General features: G+C 41.7%; 1 protein-coding gene across 2 annotated transcripts in view; it reads left to right on the top strand.

The window, feature by feature from the left end:
- Positions 1-5,457: 5,457 nt before the first annotated feature.
- etv4 (ETS variant transcription factor 4) overlaps positions 5,458-24,305 on the top strand; it is a 99,416-nt gene continuing 80,568 nt past the window's right edge. For both annotated transcript variants that reach the window (XM_078424363.1, XM_078424362.1), the window contains exons 1-2: positions 5,458-5,652; positions 23,874-23,986. In XM_078424363.1, the coding sequence (XP_078280489.1) occupies positions 23,930-23,986 (57 nt within the window). In that variant the 5' untranslated portion in view covers positions 5,458-5,652; positions 23,874-23,929. The remainder of the gene's footprint in view (positions 5,653-23,873; positions 23,987-24,305) is intronic.

Raw genomic sequence — 24,305 nt, 5'->3', positions numbered from 1 at the left:
AGCATGTCCTCAAAAGATGGTATCTCCATCAGAGCAGCCCTCCCCTTCACCAGCTAGCATTACATAGATGGGTCGGGAAGGTATATTGTGAGAGAGATTTAACCACATTGGAGAGAAAATCAGGAACTATATTGATGAAGGCACAAGAGTTCAGCTTTGTTGTAGCAGAACGGACTCAGACTGTGGATGTGTCAAGTGGTATTTAATTCCTCTTCACTTGTTTTATGGTGGTTTTGTTTCGTTTGGATACTAGGAGATCAGAGTACGTGAGTTGGCTCCCAATAGTTAAAATTCCATGAATTTCTCTTCTGATGGCAGCATAGAATGGTCCTTTCTTGTACCGATGATTTCACCACCAGGATAAGATTTAATACCAGAAGCTATTCCATAAGATGTGGTACTCCTGGACTCTTACCGAAGTAAGTAGAACCATAAAAAATAATATTACATTTGCCATCTGTCACCCAGTCTTGAGCATTCTCAGTGGAACTGGGCGGGGTGGTGGCACAGAGGAAGAGCTGCTGCCTTCCAGCACCACAGACCCGGGTTCGATCCTGACTACGGGTGCTGTATGCACGGTGTTTGGACGTTCTCCCCATGACCTGCGTGGGTTTTTCTCCCGGATCTCCGGTTTCCTCTCACACTCCAAAGACGTACAGGTTTGTAGGTTGATTTTCATGGTATCATTGTAAATTGTCCCTATTGGGTGCAGGATCATGTTAGTATGCGGGGATCGCTGGTCGGCATGGAGTCGGTAGGCCAAAGGGCCTGTTTCCGCGCTGTATCTATAAACTAAACTAAGCTAAACCGAAACTAAACCAGTCCCCATCAGTTTGCAGTGTTTCCCCACTCTGTCTGCATGCATTATGTGGACTTTCCTTCATGGCCTTTTTAAACAACACACACAGCAAATGGATACAATTCACCCAATGCTTGATGGTGTCCACCTTTAGATGCTGCGTCTGAGCCTCGACCTCCACTGAGGTTGCTCAGTGCAGATGCACATTTGTGGAATTTGTGGGACCGCAGGAGATGCAACACCTGTCCCTTTGCCTCCCCCCTCGACTCCTTCCAAGGACCCAAACAGTCTTTCCAGGTGAGGCAGAGGTTCACCTGCACCTCCTCCAATCTCATCTACTGTATCCGCTGTTCCAGATGTCAACTTCTCTACATCGGCGAGACCAAGCGCTGGCTCGGCGATCGTTTCGCTCATCACCTCCGCTCAGTCCGCCTTAACCGATCTGATCTCCCGGTGGCTCAGCACTTCAACTCCCCCTCCCATTCCCAATCTGACCTTTCTGTCCTGTGCCTCCTCCATTGTCATAGTGAGGTCCAGCGCAAATTGGAGGAACAGCATCTCATATTTCGCTTGGGCAGTTTACACCCCAGCGTATGAACATTGACTTCTCTAACTTCAGATAGTTCCTCTGTCCCTCTCTTTCCCCTCGCCCTTCCCGGTTCTCCCACTAGTCTTCCTGTCTCCTACTACGTCCTATCTTTGTCCCTCCCCTGACATCAGTCTGAAGAAGGGTCTCGACGCAAAACGTTACCCATTCCTTCTCTCCAGAGATGCTGCCTGACCCGCTGAGTTACTCCAGTATTTTGTGTCTACCTGTGGAATGGTTTGCACTGTACACAGTATTGAGGAGTTGATTAGCACAAGAGAACAGTGCATATCCAGCAAAAGAATAGCAGCAGCAGCAGGTAGACCTGTTGCCACGCAGCTCCTGTGGCCTGGGTTCGATCCTGATCTTTGGTCCTGAGTGATTTTTTTTCCAAGGTCTCCTTGTGACTGTGTGGGTTTCCTCTGGGAGTTCCAATTCTCCCCCACACGCCAAATATATGCTGGTTGATAGAAAAATTGGGCAGTGCAGTGCTGCAGCTGGTAGAGGTGCCTCCCCATAGCACCGAAGAACTGGGTTCAATTCTGACTGCATGGTAGAACTGTCTGGCGGAATTTGCCTGTTCTCTCTGTGACTGGTGATTTTCCTCTGGGTATTCCGGTTTCCCAAGGACGTGCGAGTTTGTAAGTTAATTGGCCTCAGTAAATTGCCCCTAGTGTATCGGGGGAGGATGCGAAAGTGAAATAACACAGAAGTAGTGTGAATGGGTAGTCGACTGATGGTCGGCGTGGATTCAGTAGGCCAAAGGACCTGTGGATTCAGTAGGCCAAAGGACCTGTGGATTCAGTAGGTCAAAGGACCTGTGGATTCAGTAGGCCAAAGGACCTGTGGATTCAGTAGGCCAAAGGACCTGTGGATTCAGTAGGCCAAAGGACCTGTGGATTCAGTAGGCCAAAGGACCTGTGGATTCAGTAGGCCAAAGGACCTGTGGATTCAGTAGGCCAAAGGACCTGTGGATTCAGTAGGCCAAAGGACCTGTGGATTCAGTAGGCCAAAGGACCTGTGGATTCAGTAGGCCAAAGGACCTGTTTTCATGCTGTATCTTTCAATCTATTCAATCAAAAAGCCTCCTGCATACTCCACAAAGGTTTCGGCACATTGATTAAAAGGAAGAATTTTCCACTTATCCTGTGTTACGTGTCAGCCAAGGTTTCTAAAAATATTCACAGCTAGTCATGGAGGCATAGAATCAGACAGCATATAAATAGTGCTAACATAAGAAACTGCGGGTGCTGGAATCCTGAGTAAAACACAAAGAGCTGGAGAGACTCAGCAGCTGTGGAATGAATGGAGAAGTGACAGTTCAGGTCAGAACCCTTCTTCAGCCTGAGTTTTTTTGTATGATGAAGGGTCCCGACGTCATCTGACCAGTCCTTCCACAGATGCTGCCTGACCCGCTAAGATCCCCCAGCACTTTGTGTTTTCTGACAGAAATAGTTCTGACTGGTCAGTGCCCATTTGCACTAATCCTACACAAATCCCATTTTATTCTCCCACTCTGGTCATTCCTTCTTCCCCCCCCCCCCCCCCCCCTTTCCCGTCGGGCAGAAGATACAGAAACCAGGCTCAGGAACAGCTTCTCCCCCTCTCATATCGGACTACTAAACAATCCTTCCACAAGCTAGTTTTGATTTTGCAACCTACCTCATTGCGGATAATGGACTTTTCCTCTGGAATTGTTACGCTGCAATGCTGAGAATCTATATTTTCTCTAACACCGTAGCTCAGTTTAGCCTTAACACCTCCGCTCAGTCCGTCTCAACCAACCTGATCTCCCGGTGGCTCAGAACTTCAACTCCCCCTCCCATTCCCAATCTGGCCTTTCTGTCCTGGGCCTCCTCCATTGCCAGAGTGAGGCCCAGCGCAAATCGGAGGAACAGCACCTCATATTTACACCCCAGCGGTTTGAACATTGACTTCTCCCACTTCAGGTAGTCCCTGCTTCCCCTCTCAATCGCCTCCCCCTTCCCAGCTCTCCTACTAGGCTTCCTATCTCCGTCTACATCCTATCTTTGTCCCGCCCCCACCCCTGACATCAGTCTGAAGAAGGATCTCGACCCGAAATGGCACCCATTCCTTCTCTCCTGAGATGCTGTCTGACCTGCTGAGTTACTCCAGCATTTTGTGTCTACCTTCGAGCTAAATCTAACTCTCTCTTGAATGGGTAGTTAGGAATGGAATCAGGCAGATGCGGCCCCACCCTGCTTAATGATGGTGCAAAGGTGAGAGCGAGGGTGTGATCAGGAATGCCAAAGGCATGCAGAGTATCATCCACCTTCATTTTGCCTCATTGGAGACCATTTGTACTTTATAAACTACAGTTATTGCAGCCTGCATTTAAAGAGTTAATGCTGATATCGAGGGCATTTCTAATCCCTATTCCCAACAAACATTTCCTCTGAAGAAACAAGAGTCTGCAGATGTTGGAATTGTGAGCAAAAATAAAGTGCTGAAGGACAGACACTGCAGCCAGATAGGCAGTCTATCTGCAGTTCCTTCTGCCTTTACAATTCGCACCTCTTCCATCCTTATCTCACAAGTTGTCATTTTGGCTCTGGCCTTTGTCTAACCATCTACTCACCTTTTTCCACCTATCCACCTTAAGGCAGAGAGAGATCGATTCTTGATTAGTACGGGTGTCAGGAGTTGTTGGGAGAAGACAGGAGAATGGGGTTAGGAGGTAGAGATAGATCAGCCATAATTGAATGGCGGAGTAGACTTGATGGGCTGGATGATCCATGTCTGCTCCTATCACATGACCTTATGGTCACTCACCAGACTTTGTCCTGCCCCCACCTTTCTTCCAGCTTTCTCCCCTCCCCCCATTACAATCAGTCTGAAGAAGGGTCTTGACCCAAAGCATCATCTATTCCTTTTCTCCAGAGATGTTGGCTTGACCCACTGTGTTACTCCAGCATTTTTTGTCTATCTTTGGTGCTGGACGATCTCGGTAGGTCAGGCAATGGACAGACTACCAATAACTCTAAACGAGAGCCCACCATAGATGCCACTTGACCCGCTGAGTTCCTTCAGTACTTTGCATTTTCCATTTAAGTTCTGTGTTCACCACATTCAAACCAATTTCCTTAAGTTTATTCCTTCAAAGCAGAAATGGCTAAAATGTCGCCCTATCTGAGCAGGAATAAACTGCAAATGCTGGTTTACAGCAAAGACAGACATAAAGTGCTGCAGTAACTCAGCCTCTTTGGAGAAAAGGAATTGGTGACGTTTCGGGTCAAAACCCTTCTTCAGACTGAGTCAGCGGGAGAGGGAAACCAGAGGTACAAAAAGGTTCAGATATTTGTTAAACCAGATTCCAGGTGCCCTCTTGGTACATTACAAATCAGGGTTGTTAACAAATTCCACCTCTGGAAAGAACCACACAAAAGCGTTAATCTCGCACATCTGTTTATGTAGGATTTAAAGGGTTAATAGTTTTACGACTTTTGAATCGAGTAATGTCAGTGGAAAGCGAGGAGGGGAGGATATGTTTGCATGATGCAATTCTGGGGCATGCTTGATACACCCTATGTAATTTAAGGCCAGATAATATAATCCAAATTAACTCCAGATTTTCGCTGCAAACAATAGTCCAGTGTGTATGCACATTGAGGGTCAATCTGCTGCAGATAGCTTCGAATATCATCTTATTGCTTGTTTGTTAAATAAACTTTAGCAAATTTAGTATTGAAATTTAGTTTGCAAAATACTATTCGAAGAAAAAATAGCAGTTTCTTTCTTTTTTGGGGGAAAAAAAGAGACGTTTTAATGTATTTTGCCTGAATAAATACTCACTTCCACGGGTTCCAGATTTTATGAATGACCCCTTGAAGGTTTTTTTTTTGTGAATGAGAGGCCATGGCAGAGGATCAGAACTATGAATGGAACAGGGCGCCTAAAAACCCATTGGTTGCTGGGCTGGGGACGGGGGCGGTGGACCTCCTCCAAGTCATTTAACACCTCGGTTCTCACCTTCCATAGGCTGGGAGCGGAATCCGTGTCGTATCATTGACTGAGTCGGGTCATTCATTAAAAAAAAAGGGAGAGAAATCTGAGCCCGTGAAAGAGGAAATGAACCAATCGAAGAATCCCTTGGGCAAACAACTGACTGTAGCAAGAAAAACAAGTCTTTTGAAACCATCACTGAAGTCTGCTGCACAGAATTATTATTGAAGGAAAACTTTACCTTATGCAGCTTGGCGATCCCGGGGATTTATACGGTATCACTCGAAGCATTTCCATAAATCAGGTGAGATCATCGTTTTTGATGGATTAATTTGTTGTTGCAACAGTGAAGCGCTCTCCTCTCCTCTCCTCTCCTCTCCTCCCCTTCCCCCCTCCCTCTGTGCTTATCACGCGATGATCTACTTTGTTTTATTAGTCTGATCTGACCGAACATGAAGTGTTCTGCAGAAACAACACGGATAGGGCTAGAAACTGCACTTTCAGGGAAATAAAAAGAAGGAAAAAAACCTTGCACTGAAATACAGTCGCGTCCCGGGCATTTAAAACAAAAAATAACTTTGCAACTTTAGTCCTCTTTGAGTTTTACCTTTTGCAACTTTAGTCCTCTTTGAGTTTTACCTTTTGCAACTTTAGTCCTCTTTGAGTTTTACCTTTTGCAACTTTAGTCCTCTGAGTTTTACCTACTTTGTTTTAAAACGTCGCCCACGTTTCGCCAATTGTAAACGTTAAAAATAAAAACAGGACGATGTGATTTGCAATTCCGACTTTTCGCCTAATCCACCTTCTTCTTTACAAAAACATTTCAATTGCCGTAAATATAAGTAGATCTTGTTTTTTTTTTGTGGAAACCTGAATAAAGCCTCATTTTACTTCGTATATTAATATCACAGCTTAACCTTAAAACCACCTTTTTCAATGAAGGAAGTACTATATGGCAATTAGATTTTTATTGGACAACATTAGCTCATGCATATATATTCTGGAGGATTTGATTAATTACTTATTGTGTTTAAGTCTTTTTATTTCCAATGTCGTGCAAATGGAAGATACTGGTATCAGATTGTGTTTAAATGTATTTTTTAAATATTATACAACTGTGTTCCGAGTCGAGTAAATGTTTAGTAAAAATGTTGCCTCCAATTAGCAACCAAACTTGTTTATTACTTTTCTTTCACTGCCACTGGGCCTGAAGATATTTCTTAATCCTTGACTCTTTGTGGGTAAGCATTAAAGTTTTATAGTTGCTTGTGATCAGTCAGATGACACAGTGTCTTTCTTCCTCTTTCTGTCTGGCATTCAACTGTCTGATGGATCCCGACCCGAAACATCGTCTGTCCATTCGCTCCACAAGTTGCTGTCTGACCCATAGAGTAGCTCCAGCAAAGATAAATGCTGGAGTAACTCAGAAGATTTACCCTTCAGAGGAAGGATCTCGACCTGAAACGTCACCCATTCCTTCTCTCCAGAGATGCTGTCTGACCCACTGTTTCTCCAGCATCTTGTGTCTATCTTCGGTGTAAACCAGTATCTGCAGTTCCTTCCTACAGAGTTTCTCCAACTCTTTGTGGTGTGCTCAAGATTCCAGCATCTACCGCCTCTTGTGTCTCCTATCGACTGTCTCTCCTGGGGGTGCTTGAGGGAATTATTTTGCTTAGTTGGGACCTTGGTGTGTTGGAATCCAGTAAGGGGACTAAAGAGAGAATGAGAAAATCCAAAATTTAGGGCCACAGTGAAAAGCTCTCAACCACTGTTTAACATTAAAGCAGGCCTAAAATGTAATCTTTGCAGAGACAAGTGTTCTGTTTAGAAGAGGGAACCTGGGGTAGTAAATCTAGCTGATGGAAACTGCGCTAGCATGATGTGAAACAGACTGATTCAGGTCGTGCTCCCAAAGGAATCTTAAACATCCATGTCTTTAGTAACATAAGCAATTCTTTTTCTAAAAAGAAGCCTGCAAGTGCATTTTAAGTCCCATAAAAGCTTTGCTCATGTCTCTGTTGATGTTATCATTAGTGCTGATGTTAACATGAGTGGGAGCATTGTTTCAACACTGCCTTAAAGGCCTGCTCCTTTCATTGGAGAAGGTGGTGGTTCAGTTCCAATTAGTGCTTCATAATTACTTTGGATGAGAAGGCCACACAATTTAGCAGCTAAGTTCATACAGTTAAACTCTTTGGTAGTTGAAATGGACATGTGTTACTTTTTTGTTTTGCTGTTTTTATTTTTTTTAATATTTATCAATCTGTCTATAATCCATCTGTCTATAATCTATCTTTTACCTATCTATGACCTATATCTATCTATTATCTATATCTTATCTTTTTTATATCTATCTATCTATCTGCCTGAAGAAGGGCTCTGGACCAAAACGTCATCCATTCCTTCTCTCCAGAGATGCTGCCTGTTCCGCTGAGTTACTCCATCAGTTTGTGTCTATCTTCGGTGTAAACCAGCATCGACAGTTCCTTCCTTAGCATATCCATCCATCTATCGTTCGTAAAAGTCTTCACTCTTCACTTTCAGCATAAGGGCTTCTTGCAGCAGCTTTTAGTGGAGAGCAATAGGCTGTGGTAACCCCACATAATTGCATTTTGTGCTTAATAATAATATTTTTCTCATGGGAGCTTTCAACAGAGCTATTTCTGTACCAATCCTTTCCCTCCTCTTCAATGTGTAGGCCACTCTATGATCTTAGCTGGTTGCCTGGTTTGTAAAAGAGGAATTGCTCTCTCTGTAGAAAGTCTATTGTTGACAAGGCCCGGCGATATTCCCTGATGTCACGGGAACATTGTGCTCCCACCTGCCTTACAATACAAAGTCCATTACAGTCCCATTGTGTACACTACTTAGAGAGAGCGAGAGGGGAAAGTGCACGGATGTTAAGAAATTTAGATTTGGAAAAGATGATGGTGCACTGTGTATAGTTACACTGTCCATATTCCACCTGAATAGTGCCTAAGAATTTGCCCTATGTTCAAATGTTAGCCAAGAACAAGTTGTTGTTTTCAAACAAGTCACTTTATTAAACTCATCTTCAGAGGCTGCTATTGTGCTCAGAGAGAGCAACAGTCCTTTGTAACCGCCCGCCCATCGCCCTGCTTTCACTGGTCTTAAACTATGAGTATCTGTTGACTTTGTTCTGTAGGGAGTAGGAGGCTGAGGGGTAACATTATCGAGGTGTACAAGATCATGAGGGGCATGGATAAAGTAAATGCTCACAATCTTATTCCCAGCATAAAGAATTCTATAAGTAAAGGGCATGGGCTTAAGACGATACGGGAGAGATTTAAGAAAGACAAGCAGTGGTAACTTTTTCTCTCAAAGGGTAACTTTTTATCTCAAAGGGTAATCCGTATCTGGAATGAGTTGCCAGAAGGTGTAAAAGCCAATACAATTATGTCTTTTAAAAGACATTGGGACAGATGTACGGATGGAAATGATTTAGAGGGCTATGGGCCAAATGCAGGTAAATAGGACTAGCCAAGTGTGCCAATGGATGGCATGGATAAGATGGGCCAAAGGGCCTGGTTCGATGCTGTACAGCTCTATGACTCGATTGTGCATTGTTTCTGATGATCTCGATCCCACCACCAAAGGGAAGCACTCACTAACAAAGAGAGAAATAGATGGATGTACTTCTGTCTTCACTAACGCATGGGGATTGAGGTTGGTTTATCACCTTCATTGGCTAAGATCAACTCACTCAATGTAAACAGTGATTTTACATTTTAGTTCCTTCTTAATTCTTCATAGCTCAAACTCACTGTCTATACTCAATTTACACATTTCTTTTAAATCCATAGGATAATCAGTAATTTGAACTGCTAACATTTCATAACACTCTTAGTGTAAACGTAAGGCTTTAAAATCCCATAAAAACACAAAACTCTGAACTGAACACAGATTGTTTTTTAAAAGTGAAGAATTCAATCAAGCCTTATAAATAAATAACGTGTTGTCAAGGAAGGTGAAATGGAAGGATATTTTAGTGTAATTATCAAATGACATTGTGAAGCCTTTATAAAAATTGTGAAACAATGTAAAAAAACTCCCCAAACTTCCTTCCTACTTGAATCTGGATGAAGTCCTTACATATAAATAACTCTCCCGTTCTCATTTCTGCTTTAGGACTACATTAGGAAATATTTTTGACACTTTGGGTAAATTTCTAATATAATGCAATGTCTTTGTACACATAATTCAAAAGTTAAAGTTGTTTAATTTGTCGTAAGCAAACGTTTACAGCTCCTTCATTGGAGTGATCCGATATTTATATTATATGATAGTTCCTATATTTAAATTATAGGATAGTTCTGGGCAGGCCGCTAGGTTTGGAATAAGAAATGAGAATGTAAATCTGCCCCCAATCAGTCCAAGTCCGCCCATCTTTAAGTTGATGGGAAAGAACATCTCTTCTTTTTGTCCAACCTTGGAGAAAGCACACCCATGTGGGATGGGACTGATTGCATCAAGTTGTGTACCTGAAAGAAAAACTCTTGTGAAATCTACAATGGAGCGATTTCTTTATAGATACCAGGCTGCAATGGGTCCAAAAGTTCAATGGCTCTGTGGCGTGGAGGATTTTATAAGCTGATTTCACTTAGATATCCATCTACATCATCCAACTTAACATGCATTATTTATTTATGGGGCTCAAAATTCTTCATTTTCTTACTTTGAATTCAGTTTTTGGATTTTTGTTTTAATCAAAGCTTGGCCAAATTGGATATATTTAGTTATTACATAAATCTTAAGTAATAATAACCATTACAAAGTAGTTGAAAGCTTCTCCCATAATGTTTTTCCAACAAATTTCCTTTTATTTGATGCCAGCACCATTGCTTTTCATATGGGATTTTTCTCCCTCTTTTAGTCTTCAAAATGCACCCGACCAACAGGATCAAGCTGTGGTCTCTCTGAGCAGTTCCAAAAGCCAGGTGCAACATTCTTAAGGCAAAATGAATGAAGTGCATTTTTTGTCAAGTTGCCATTTACTGCTGGCATGGAGATTTATTTTTAAAAAACCCCTACTATTTCCAGTAGACCTTCATTTTTTTGGTTCCCCCAATGTTTATACCAGTCAAACTACCCCCCACCCCCGCCAAAAAAAAATCAAACTTTAAAAAAGTCTTGTTTTTAAGATTCTGTTCCTGGAGGTCAAATGTTTTGGTTTTCAACTATGACTTTTAATTATGACTTTTAAAAGATATTTGGACAGATATATGGGATAGGAAGGGTTTAGAGGGATATGGCCAAATGCAGGCAATATGGGACTAGCCCAGCATGCCAACAGTTAGTATAGATAAGATGGGCTGAATGGCCTATTTCTGTGCTGTACAGCTCTTATGACACTATGATAATGAATGTATTAAGATTTTTTTGATTAATATAGGAAAGAATAGACAGGCAAAATGCAGTGATAAGCTATTGTAGTGGGAGGAACAGTGTGAAAATCTTGCTAAAAGTCACCCAAAAAAGTCACGCAATCGTTTCATTTGAATTAAATTATTGAAATCATGTTTATGGATATTTAAAGATATTTTTGAAATACTTAGTATTTATTCACAAGACGTGCAGCACGGAAACAGGCTCTTCAGCTCAACAAGTCCCCACCAACCAATATGCCCCATCCAAGCTGGTAGCATTTGCCTATGTTTGGCCCATGTCCCTCCCTCTTAAACCTTTTCGTTCCATGTACCTGTCTAAATATCTTTTAAATGTTGTTCCTTGCGTGAGTTAAACCAGTGTATCAGTTGCTAATTGTATTTTTTTAAATGAGCATTAAATTATATCACAGGTATCACAAAATGCTGGAGTAACTCAGCAGGTCAGGCAGCATCTAGGAGATAGGGAATGGGTGATTTTTTGGGTCGAGATCCTTCTTCAGACTGAAGAAGGGTCTCGACCCGAAACATCACCCATTCCCTCTCTCCTAGATGCTGCCTGACCTGCTGAGTTACTCCAGCATTTTGTGATACCTTCGATTTATACCAGCATCTGCAGTTATTTACCTACATTAAATTATATAATTCTCTCTGCATTGCATCTTTTGGAATATTTTGGGGGAAATTAGACCAAGTTATCCCAGGGGTGATCATTGCAGATTCGGGAGAGACCAATGCCCCAGAAAGATAAATTCCTTCCATAGGTTCTTGGATTTCAGGCCACCTCACCCACCAATTTCACGCCAAACTTCTGATGGGACCAGGCCTCCTACAACAACAGCCCCAGATCCCAGATGGGCCTATAATTGCCAGCTCTCCTCCCCACTTCAACCACCAAACCCAACCTCAGTCCCAGGCCGTGCACATCTAGTGACGAAATGCCCTATACTTGTGCATGTGTTCAGGTGCACCAAAAGCCAAAGCTGCTAGTTGGCCAAACCTTTGCACTATGAAGCCACGCTAGAAAGGGGTTAAATACTAAAGATACATTAACATTATTTTGCAAGAAGAAATGTTGAATCTTTGCTGTTGACTTCGAAGGATGAAAATGCATTGGCTGTAATTAAAGTTATTGTGTATTTTGTGAGAATTTTACTTTGATCTTTTGCATTCAGTAGAGATATTGGATGCCCAGTGGCTTATTGAGCCTCTAAGAACTTGAGTTGATTTCAGCACAGGAGATTTCCTCAAACAACAACCTCACACCTGCAACCTACCCGTGATGTTGCACAGACCCATCTCACCTGCAACCTACATGTGATGTTGCACAGACCCGTATCGGCTGCTCAGTCCAAATACAATCTTCCATTATTTTTATTTATTATCATAACAGTCCTTCCCACACACCGTACTGCATAGTGACTCTTTTGATAACGTTGCTAATGAACTTATAATATTTTTTTATAAACAAAGTGCTTGAGTGACTCAGGGGATCAGACAGCATCGGTGAAGGGAATGGATGGGCATTATTTCAGGTCGGGACCTTTCTTCAGACTGAAGAAGGATCTTAGTTTAGTTTAGTTTTTTTGTTACATGCACCAAGGTACAAAGGCTTTTTGTTGCGTGCTATCCTGTCAGTGGAAAGACTACTCATGATTACAATCGGGCTGTCTACAGTGTACAGATAAAGGATAAAGGAAATAGCGTGTAGTCCGAGATAAAGTCCAGTAAAATGTGATTAAAGATAGTCCGAGAGTGTCCATCGAGGTAGATGGTAGCTCAGCACCTCTCTCCAGTTGTTGAAAGGATTGAGCAGAACCCTAGTCTGAAGGAGACCCCGACTTGAAACACTAACCGTCCATTCCCTCCACAGATGCTGCCTGACCTCCCGAGTTTCTCCAGCACTGCATGTTCTGCTCAAGGTTCTAGCACCTGCAGTTTCTCGTGTCTCTTTGTCTTATTTTAATACCCTTATGAACCTACAACCATCTTAAAATAGTTCTATATTTATAGTCAGCTTAGACACAGTGGCACAACAGATAGGGCTGCAGCCTCTGGTTCCAATAACCAGAGTCTGATCCTAACCTTTAGTATTGTCCGTGTGGAATCTGCACCTTCTCCCCATGGCTGCGGGTTTCCTCCCACAACCCAACAATATGTGGGGTAACTGTACACTAACCCCCTCCTCCCCCCATGTGCAGGTGAGCGGTGGTCTATGGGGGGATCTTGGTGGGAATGAGGGGGGAACAAAACAAAATGGCATTAATGTAGGAATAGTGTAAATGAGTGGTTCTTGCATGGCATGGACAGAAGGGCCAGTTTCCGTGCTGTGTCTCTTTGACTTTAATGCTTCACCCTTGACTAGAGGAAGTTAGAAAGCTATTCATTCACAAAAGCCAAGTCCTGGCTTGACCCTGTTCGCTCTCGATATTAGGAACAGATGTGTGAGTGTGTGCGTGTGTGGATTGCGGCAGCACTGGTGAACTATTTCAGTTCCCTAGTCCGGTGACCATAAAACCAGTTGTAAAATCTGTTACTGCTCTTCTCAGATAAACATTGCACCATCGACCCAAGATTGAATTGGAATCTTTCTGGTCCTTGGGGTTCAGCGACCGACTGCACTGAACAGCCAACTCCTCCAGTTCGACTCTTTGTTCACTGAGAGATGGCGGAAGGATATTTCATTCATGGAGAAAAAGATGCTGCACTGATTACCCAGATCGTCTTTTTTCATCAGAAATTAATTCAAGGCAACGTTTTGGCAAACGTTTGATTTTAATACAAGAAATAAACTTCGGGATAAAAATAAATACTTCATTTTATATTGAACTTTCAGGATATCGCAAAATGTCTTATTGTGATTTTTTTTAAAGTAGGCAATCTGCGTACATTAAACTTCCACAACAGTATCATGATAATAATGAAGATAGACACATAATGCTGGAGTCTCAGTCTGAAGAAGGGTCTCAACCCGAAACATCACCCATTCCTTCTCTCCAGAGATGTTGCTAGGTTAACTAGGTTAATTCCCGGAATGGCGGGACTATCATATGTTGAAAGACTGGAGCGACTAGGCTTGTATACACTGGAATTTAGAAGGATGAGAGGAGATCTTATCGAAACATATAAGATTATTAAGGGGTTGGACATGTTAGAGGCAGGAAACATGTTCCCAATGTTGGGGGAGTCCAGAACAAGGGGCCACACTTTAAGAATAAGGGGTAGGCCATTTAGAACTGAGATGAGGAAAAACCTTTTTCAGTCAGAGAGTTGTGAATCTGTGGAATTCTCTGCCTCAGAAGGCAGTGGAGGCCAATTTTCTGAATGCATTCAAGAGAGAGCTGGATAGAGCTCTTAAGGATAGCGGAGTCAGGGGGTATGGGGAGAAGGCAGGAACGGGGTACTGATTGAGAATCATCAGCCATGATCACATTGAATGGTGGTGCTGGCTCGAAGAGCCGAATGGCCTTCTCCTGCACCTATTGTCTATTGTTGCCTGTCTTGCTGAGTTACTCCAGCATTTTGTGTCTATCTTCAGTGTAAACCAGCATCTGCAGTTCCTTCCTACACACGATAATAATGAGATAGGCTTGTTTCTTGTATCAATGTGTGACCTAGACACCAGAACATATCTTCTGCTCATCTTTGGAAAAATAGCGATCCATTTTTTTAAGTGTCAGCTTGGGTGAATGGACGGGGGCTCACTTTATTGTCTCTGGTGAGAAATAGCTCTCCTTGCAAAATAGAGAGCCAGCTAGCTTTTTATGTGGCACCCAGTCTTTCAGATTGCAGGCCAGAGGGCCTCTAACTGAGACCAGAGACCGGAGGCACGGCTAACATCTCAGTAAGAAAGCCATCTGCTTGTAATTGGTACCAAGCCAACACAACATCCTTGCTCCACAACCCCTCCCTGTTCAGCAATACATAGTGCAACTCTCGAGGGTTTATCATAGCTTTCCATTACATAGAGACTGTACGCCAGGGAGAGCAACACTGTCACTGTGGGGTTGGACGGTGCGGGGGGGGGGGGGGGGGGGGTTCACAGATTATAGCTCACTTGCTGTGCATCCATAAGGTAAAAGTCTTCCTGAAATTATTGCTTAGGAATCCTCCCAGATATAACAATTATAGTTGATAAAAGCACCATCAAGAGGGTTGAGTTCTGTTTTACAAGAGGCTTGCTGTTATTGGTGTCATGGTTAATGTTGGTGCCTTCACATTAACATTAAGAGGGATCCTGTAGTGGGATACCAATATACTCATCGCATGTCACAATCATATTTGAGACAAGATGTGGAGGAAGGAACTGCAGACGCTGGTTTACACCGAAGATAGACACAAAACGCTGGAGTAACTCAGCGCATCAGGCAGCATCTCTAGAGAAAACCTGTAAAGTGTTTTTTAAATTTTCATCCAAAAAAAACTTCACAGAAAATTTTCTCCAGAGATGCTGGCTGACCTGCTGAGTTACTCCAGCATTTTGTGTGTGTATTTTAGACTATTGTACTTTTAAATCTTTGTAAAAATGAGGGGCTATTACAGAATTCAATGGATAGCATAAACTATATTCCGAACATTATTTTTACATGGTGCTTGTCTGCAAGATATTGGAACATAAATATGAGATTGTGATCAGAAAATGTAGAACAGGACAAACCTCTCCTTATAGGTAGAACTCTCTAATATGGGAGGAATCGGCAAATTTAAGATAACTAGTCAAGTACTATTCTTTACACTGAAGGTATTAACAGGTAGAATGAGTTACGTAGAGGAATGACTGTGATCAGAAACTGCTCAATAATGGAATGGTTTGATGGTGCAAATGTGCTCTGATAATTCTGGGCTTTGCTTCATCTGTACCCATCGATGGTCTTGCAATTATGTTCTTTAATAAATCTCTTGAACATTTTTGTTTATATTCTAGCAGAACACCATTAAAATTAGCAAGGAAAGCCATTAAAAAAATGGAATTCTAAGTTATAGGATTTTCATTATTCCTTAGGAATTGAGTTGTATCTTGGGACATCAATTATGTTTGGAATGCTATGTAAAAATATTTACCGCAGTAAATCAGAATCATCCCTCCAATAATGGAAGTTGGTGAATGACAGGCAGGCCTGTGATCTTGGGTCTGTTGAAGACAAGTAGACACAAATTCCATTATCTGCATTTAGTCTGAGGCTAGACACAAAATGTCAAGAGTAACTCAGCGAGACCGGCAGCATCTCTGGAGAGAAGGAATGGGTAACGTTTTGGGTTGAGACCCTTCTTTAGACTGGGAGTCAGGGGAGAGGTGAGTCTTGAGATATGGAAGGGTAAAGCATGAAAACGACAGATCAAAGCAGGCAATGATAAGGAAATTAAGTTGATGACTTTCAGGTGGGAGGTGTGAGTGGTGGGGGGTTGTAAAACGAGGTAAATTTTCAAAGAAGGTTCTATGGTGAAAATAGCAGCATAGATCGGGAGGAAAACAGATAACTGGAGCTCAGACAATGGAAGATAAACAGTGCATTTAAACAGCGTGTTTGTCTTTGCAATGTGCTGTGGGAATTAGCATGTACCTGATTGTTTTCTATGATTGTAACTTAGTCTCCATTGTTAAATTAAACCCATAAGTTACACCTACCACAAAAGAACTGTATGGCACTGGCCTAGGGAAACTACATCACATTTTCCTCTGTATTTCACAATCCCTGGGGCAATTGGGAGTCTCGCTTCCTCTATGTCTTTAATAACTTGAGTAGTTGTTACCTCTCTGTTAGCGCTCATCCCAGAAAGCAGATTATAATTGCACAAGGTAGCCACAAAATGCTGGAGTAACTCAGCAGGTCAGGCAGCATCTCTGGTGGAACGGAATAGGTGACTTTTCAGGTCGAGACCATCCCTCCGTGGTTTCACTCCTCAGTCTTCGACCCAAAATGTCACCTATTCCTTTTCTCCAGAGATGCTGCCTGACCCGCTGAGTTACTCTAGAATTTTGTGTCTATCTTCGGTGTAAACCAGCATCTGCAGTTCCTTCCTACACTTTAAAATTGCACAAGTCAGACCTCAGAATGCAGTTACATAACTGCCCAGAAACCATCGCAATGAGGAAAAAGATCACATCTCTATTCTGGTGATTCCTGTTTTCCCGATGGCGACGTTATGAAAGACAAATGTTGGCGTCGGTCCAAAGCCATACTCCCACTGTGGCACCACTGACGTTTGACCCGTTTCGAAAGGTCGTGGATTTCCTTTGGGAGGAATACAGTCTTTCCAGGAGCGATTTATAAAAAATGTATTTTAAAACTCCACTCTTATTGACAGAGGGATTATGTTTTATTATTTGCATGTTTGGCAGAGCCACTACACATTCAATTGATGCACAACAAAATCACAGTGAATATGAAGGAGGATAGCCACTCTTGTTTTGTATTTCCAGAAAGACCACACAGTAATTCCACTAGAACGTCCAAATTTGGCTTGAATAGCTGAACAGTGTTCACCTCCATTACCTGCCAGGTTGATCTCAAAACGTTCATCCTTATTTCCAACGTTGTAATAGTCTAAACTTTTACGTTCTTTTGTCTTTCAAGTGAAGCAATTTTCTGTTTTGTTTTTTATTATCAAGCTTCTTCTATCTTATTTACTGCTCAAGGCAGGGAAACCGGAATCTGATAGCCATTCCTCATATTTCACTCCTTGGAGGCAGGGGATCAGATTCATGGTTTGTAGAACTGCCTCCAGGGCCTGAGTGTATCCCCTGAACACCGGTCATTTTGAACATAACCACATGTGAGATGCTGCACGAATGTTGCTATCTAGTTTAAAAGCCTATTTACTTTGTGGATCACTGTTACACAGTCGATGAAAATGTTGGCCAGTCAGTTTGTTTAGATTCTTTTTACATCACTATATGAGGAAAGATTGAAAAGACAAGGCTTGTATTGACTGGATGATGAGAGGGGATCTTATAGAGACACATAAAATTATAAAAGGACTGGACAAGCTAGATGCAGGAAAAAAATTCCCAATGTTGGGCAAGTCCAGAACCAGGGGCCACAGTCTTAGAATAAAGGGAAGGCCATTTAAAACTAAGGTGGGAAGGAACTTTTTCACCCAGAGAGTTGTGAATTTATGGAATTCTCTGCCACAGAGGGCAGTGGAGGCCAAATCACTGGATGGATTTAAGAGAGAGTTAGATAGAGCTCTTGGGGCTAGTGGAATCAAGGGATTATGGGGAGAAGGCAGGCACGGGTTATTGATTGTGGAAGATCAGCCATGATCACACTGAATAGCGGTGCTGGCTCGAATTGCCGAATGGCCTCCTCCTGCACCTATTTTCTATGTTTCTATGTACATTCTACTTACGGAGAAACTTGGTTCCAATTTCTTGCTTGCATGTGCATTATTTGCAATTAACAATACGAAAAATTCCATTCACCATTGTTCCATCCACTTACGTATTTACTTCAATTGTTTTGGTAGTTTCTGTGTCATTGAGTAGCAGAGTTTTTCAGCTGGTAGAGCTGCTACCTCACAGCATCAGAGATGTGATCAAGGAGCCAATCCCAGAGATGTGCGGTTTGTAAGTTAAGTGGCCACTGTAAATTCCCCCGTGTGTAGGGTGTGAGATACCATTCCGAGGATGTTGCCAGGACTCGAGGGTCTGAGTTACAGGGAGAGGTTGAGCAAGCTGGGACTCTATTCCCTCACGCACTGGAGGATGAGGGGTGATCTTATGGTGGTGCTTAAAATCATGAGAGGAATAGATCGGGTAGACGCACAGAGTCTCTTGCCCCGTGTAGGGGAAATCAAGAACCAGAGGACATCGGTTTAAGGAGAAAGATTTAATAGGAATCTGAGGGGGTTTTCACACAAAGGGAGGTGGGTGTATGGGGAGGTAGTTGAGGCAGGGACTATAGCAAAGATTTAAGAAACATTTAGATAGGTACATGGATAGGACAGGTTTAGAGGGATATAGGCCATTCGCAGGCAGGTGGGACTAGTGCAGATGGGACATGTTGGTCGTTGTGGGCAAGTTGGGCTGAAGGGCCTGTTTCCACGTTGTGTGACTCTGTGACTATGAACTAGTGTGGACTCTAAGGGCCGAAGGGCCTGCATGTATCTTTCCATCAATTAATTAATCAATTTGATCAGAACTAGATACCCACCATACCTCGTGTAGTGTTGAACTCATCACAGAGGGGAAGCAGAGAGAGAGGATGTTGCTGGACTAGTGTGGTGCGATTTTCAAAGATTATTTTGCTATATTGATATTTTCACTGTTTTGCTTTTGAGTTTCTGACCTGAAATCCCCGATGTGCCTCAGATCATATCATTGATCTTCCAGGAATCCTTTTTCCTTCCCAGTATAATTACCCCCCAAAAACATCTTCAACTTCCTACTAATTTCTTACCCATTATTGAGTTTGCCTCTAAACCTGACTGTGCTTTGTAAGATAATATCATGGAGCTTTTTTTCTCTCGCAAGAATGAAGTCAAATAGTTCTTGGAAGTTCTAGTCATTCTGCACCAGAAGCTTGTGCATGTTTCTTTTGTGATAACACTTCCCCCCAAAAATAAGGAAGTTGACGAGGCAAGATCTTTCCTTCCTAAGTGCTGTTTATTTATCTACTTTATCATCGTAAATTGATCCGTGTCTATGCTTATAATAGCCATTGCTATTATTTTAAATAGAGTGAGATGAGACTAATGATTGTAATTGCCTGGAAGATGAAACTTGGCAAAAGGTATATCTACTTGAAGTGCACTTCGGCCACTTGCTCAGTACCTTATAGATCAACATCCTTATCTCCTAGAGATAAGGACCTTTCATCCACGGCCATTTGTCTTTGGCTTTCTCAATTATCGGGCATCCATCACAACTTTTTTCCCCAAAGGCATTCATTTAACCTTAGATGAAATAACCTTCATGACTCATTTTGCTCATGTTGTTTTGAGTGTATATGTGGTAGAAAATAATCATCTTTATTTGCTACTTTGTTCCCACTTTAGTTTCAGCCACGTTTTATATATTAAGATCAAAACTTCTCAACTCATACTGTTTTGGTACTAGAATAATTTTGTCCTCATGGTTCACCAGAGCAATGCTAATGCAGCACATTGGTGCAGCTGGCAGAGTTGCTGTCTCACAGTGCCAGAAACCCAGGTTCGATCCTGACTTTGGGTGCTGTCTGTGTGGAGTTTGCACGTTCTCTTTGTGACCGCGTGGGTTTTCTCCGGGTGCTCCGGTTTCCTCCCACATCCCAAAGACGCGAGGATTTGTAGATTAATTGGCCTCTGGAAATAACCCCAAGTGTGTAGAAAGTGGATGAGAAAGGGGGATAGGATAACATTGGAACTAGTGTGAATGAATACTTCAAGCAACTCTGACACTTCATGACTTGGACATTTGAATGTAAGCTTGGCTGAATAAATTCCCTCATCATGATAACTTTCAACCTTCGCGTGCTTAATTATTTTTCTGTCATAAGCATATCAGAGATAAATTCTAATTTAACATTGGAGGACAAAACTGGCATTGTAATCAGATATCCATTACAGGAAGTTCAAGATTTTCTGGACATTTCTATAACTGGATCTGCAACACAAGTGGGGTACAATCTTCAGTGTTTAAATAGCCATCAACAGTCTGGTTTTCTAGCAAATGATTTGGCTTAGGGACATCAAACTTCAGTGCAATGTTCTTCTCTTATTCAAACAAAACATAGTCGATTTTTGACTGCATCCACAGTTCAGGAGGTGGGCAGATGGAGATGGGCAATCGCCAGCAAAGTCTATTTCCCAGGGATGCTTAAATAATAGGAAAAAAACATTCATATTTACAGACAAATATATTTTGTCCATTCCCAGAGTGAAAATGACATCATACACAGGCAATTTTGGACAAGACTGTTGTGTGGTGTCATTAGCTTACAAAAGATTCATATGGTCAAGTGATTAAAATCTTGGGCGTAATTTTAACGATGGAGTTAACGTGATTAAGTTGAATGACTTAAAGAAATTCAGAGCATCATAAAACATGGAGGCACATGAAACTGCAAATTCTGGAATCTTGAGCATGAATTTCTCCGGTGCATTTTAAACTATATATCTAATTTTTTCCTCATTTTCTTTATTTTCCATTAATTTGTTGCTACTTCAAACTTCTCTGGATGATGAATTTTAAATGGGTATTTCATAACAGGATATCACATGGCTTTAATTAATGATTTTGGAACTGTTTCAAATTTATATTTTTGTGAGATTTTTTCCAGATACTATATTATTATTTACATCTTATTTCTAACCACTTTCTCATGACAAATCACCCCAATTTTCTTTAAAGAAGCATATCACAAAACAAGTGTATATCAGCTACTCAATTACTTGAAAGTCTATAATTCTTGCACAACTTAAACATAATATTTAATGCCATTGTTATGCCACTTGTATGACTTTTGACTAAACACATGAGACATGTTGGGTTTTTAATACCATACTAGATCGTGGACCCGTTGGGCCCAAGCCTCTCCTTCATTGGTGCAGCACCCTCTGCTCTCTCCCTCCCTCCCCCTTCCTCCCCCTCCCTCTTCCCCTCCCCTCCTTCCACTGCTCCCCCACTCCATCCCCCTCAACCCCCCTTACCCTCCCTCTTCCCCCCTCCCCTCCCTCCTCCTTCCGTGGAGATAGATTTAAACTTAAAAATGTGAATAACTTTAAAAATATAACACGGATTTTAATGAAACTTTCCATTAGCACCAAAGGGATGACGATGAGTAAGGTGGGCCTAAAATTGTCGTGCTATCGTGTACCGTTTTGGCTGTAGTTCAGGAACAAACAAACAAACAAATGAGTTTTAGTATATAGATGGTGATAATCTTAAAGGTTGCCGTTTAAGAACGTAATCATTGTGAATACAGTATGTTGCACAGACCTTCAACCTGTTGGTGGCTAAATATGGATACATGAGATGTAGTGTCAGTAAGCAATAATCAACATCTATTTACAGGAAATTGCAATTGGGTAAAGGATTATATAATTAACACTGATATAAATGTATTGCTGCATGAAATGAGACATCTCAAAAGCCACAGTCACTTACAATGTATTGGGTCAGAAAACAATCAAGTCACGGGAAGTCCATACTTCAGAAATAATCATTGGAAACAACTGCTAGTCGATCCATATATCCTGTATGAAATGGTCTATCGTTTAAAGAAAGTGCCATAAAGTCTTATCCTAGGGGGTTAAATCAAGATGTAAAAAGGCTGTCATCTACATATTTCATTTTATTGAAGATACTTACACGTTTATGCATTTATTTCATTTCAGTTTGGCTTTGAACTGTTTTGGAAGGTTGGGTGTCTCAAGGACAAGTGTCCCCACTTATTAATCCTTTGTCTGGTTTGTAATCTGAAACCAGCAACACAAAAATCACGAGTCCATAAAATACAGGTTCAGACAACTCGTGAAACCAACCTTCCGGCTTAAGTAATATTTCATTTCATTTCCAATCCTCTCCATTTATTTTACGTCTGGTTGAAAGGATCTAAATGTTTCTGGAAAGGAAAGAAAGAAATAGCCCATCTTATTTGCAATTCTTCTACTGTAAATTTGTAATGAATTTGACATACAAATATTTTGTTTTCAATGAATTTTTAATACACAATTGCTTGCTCTTTGTTACTTTACTGTCATTGAAGATACTTATACCTTTGAGCGTTTATTTCATTGATGATACTTTTATTGGCATCAATTTACCTTTGCCTGAACTAATAGACACTTAATTGAGATCAATTATTTTCATACGCGGGCTTTTGGAGAAGGTTTTCTGAAATGCAAGATCACCTGATAAGCAAACCACTTCCTTATTCTGAAATAAATTACAGGCACAATTCCTGAATTTAATCACCGGTAGAATGGGGTCTTACTTTAGGCTCCAAAACAAAGGCAAGAAATCCTGTTGATGTTCAGATGGCCGGCCAACCTCTAATGTAAAGCGTTAATATTTCAAATTCAGCTCAACGTGCCTGAAGTGTTAACACAAGCAAATTAACTTCCATGTACAATAGCAGCTTTCTCAGCCTTGGAGAATCCCAGTTGAGCTTATAGGACTTGGTATTCAATCCCTACTGTAATTGGCACCTTCTTGAGTAATATGAAATATATAAAATAAATATACAAAATATGTCACCACGTTTGAAGCACAAATATTCTTATTATTCTGTTGCAACATACAATTTGATGGTTATTGTAGGGAAAGAATGGGGTCAGGAAGAGAGATTTAATGCCCTAAAAGTACATCATAAAAGTACATTTGCAATATCTCAACAGTTTTATTGATAACAAATATTTTCTTTTTAACATGTCCTAAGTGAAATCCTCCCTTGGAGCCTTTGACAGGATCTCGAGGTTACTCATTCACATTACATTGAATATTTCCTCATGGCACAGACAGTAATCATTCACTCGTGTTGCTGCCGGTCGGTCTCCATCCTTAGGGCAGGATGCCTCAGCTTGCATTACATTCTGCAACAGTTGGACTGGAGTGTGAACACGCGATCATCATCTCTCTCTGTGTGATCTGCATCAGTTTAGCAAAACTGCCACACACACACACATACACACACACACACATACACACACACACACACATACACACACACACACACACACACACACTGGATGCAATGCATTTCACAGATTCACTGAGAGAAGACACTCACCTTCTCCAACAGACCCTACACACTTGCAAACACTGTCTAAAATGGAAGATGTTTGTTTTCACCGGCTTCTGCAATTTCGTCATTTCCAACAACTTAAACCCCCAAGAAAACAAATCGGCGGTTAATTCACAACATCCTCAAATTAAAAACGGAAAGGAAACCCGCCGGAGTGCGAGTGGGACAAACGCTCCGCCTTTAAATGAGTGCATCCTCGCGTTGAGAGGCTGCTGTGTGTGTTGGCGGGCAGCCGCTCGTTGCCTGTGGGCTGTGTCTTGGGCTTTTTTTTTTTGTGAATGAAGCTTATTATTTATGCATGCCTCATTCGTTCATTCATGGTCTCTCTCTCTCTCTCTCTCTCTCTCCCTCTCCCCTCCAATCCCCCAACCCCCCACCCACCCACCCACCCGCAGGCTGATCGGAGTTTGTTGTTGTTAAATCCCGTCTAAATGCTCAGAAACTGTTCACAATGGAACGCAGGATAGATAGTTATTTGGACCAGCAAGTGCCTTACACGTTTCCAAATGTAAGTACTGCCATTTAAAGATTCTGGAGAGGGGGAGGGAGGGGGGAGCTTTGCAAAACAATGAGGCCACAAAAAAAAATCCGGATAGTTTAGAAGAGAGTTTGATTTGAGTTGCATGATCTTGTGTTGAGTTGATTTGATTTGATTTGAGTTGCATGATCTTGTGTTGAGTTGATTTGAGTTGCATGATCTTGTGTTGAGTTGATTTGATTTGAGTTGCATGATCTTGTGTTGATTTGATTTGATTTGAGTTGCATGATCTTGTGTTGAGTTGATTTGAGTTGCATGATCTTGTGTTCAATTGATTTGATTTGAGTTG

This window comes from Rhinoraja longicauda, chromosome 29, assembly GCF_053455715.1.
Source record: "Rhinoraja longicauda isolate Sanriku21f chromosome 29, sRhiLon1.1, whole genome shotgun sequence".
Taxonomy (NCBI): Eukaryota; Metazoa; Chordata; class Chondrichthyes; order Rajiformes; family Arhynchobatidae; genus Rhinoraja; species Rhinoraja longicauda.
This window is presented reverse-complemented; position numbering and strand designations above follow the sequence as displayed.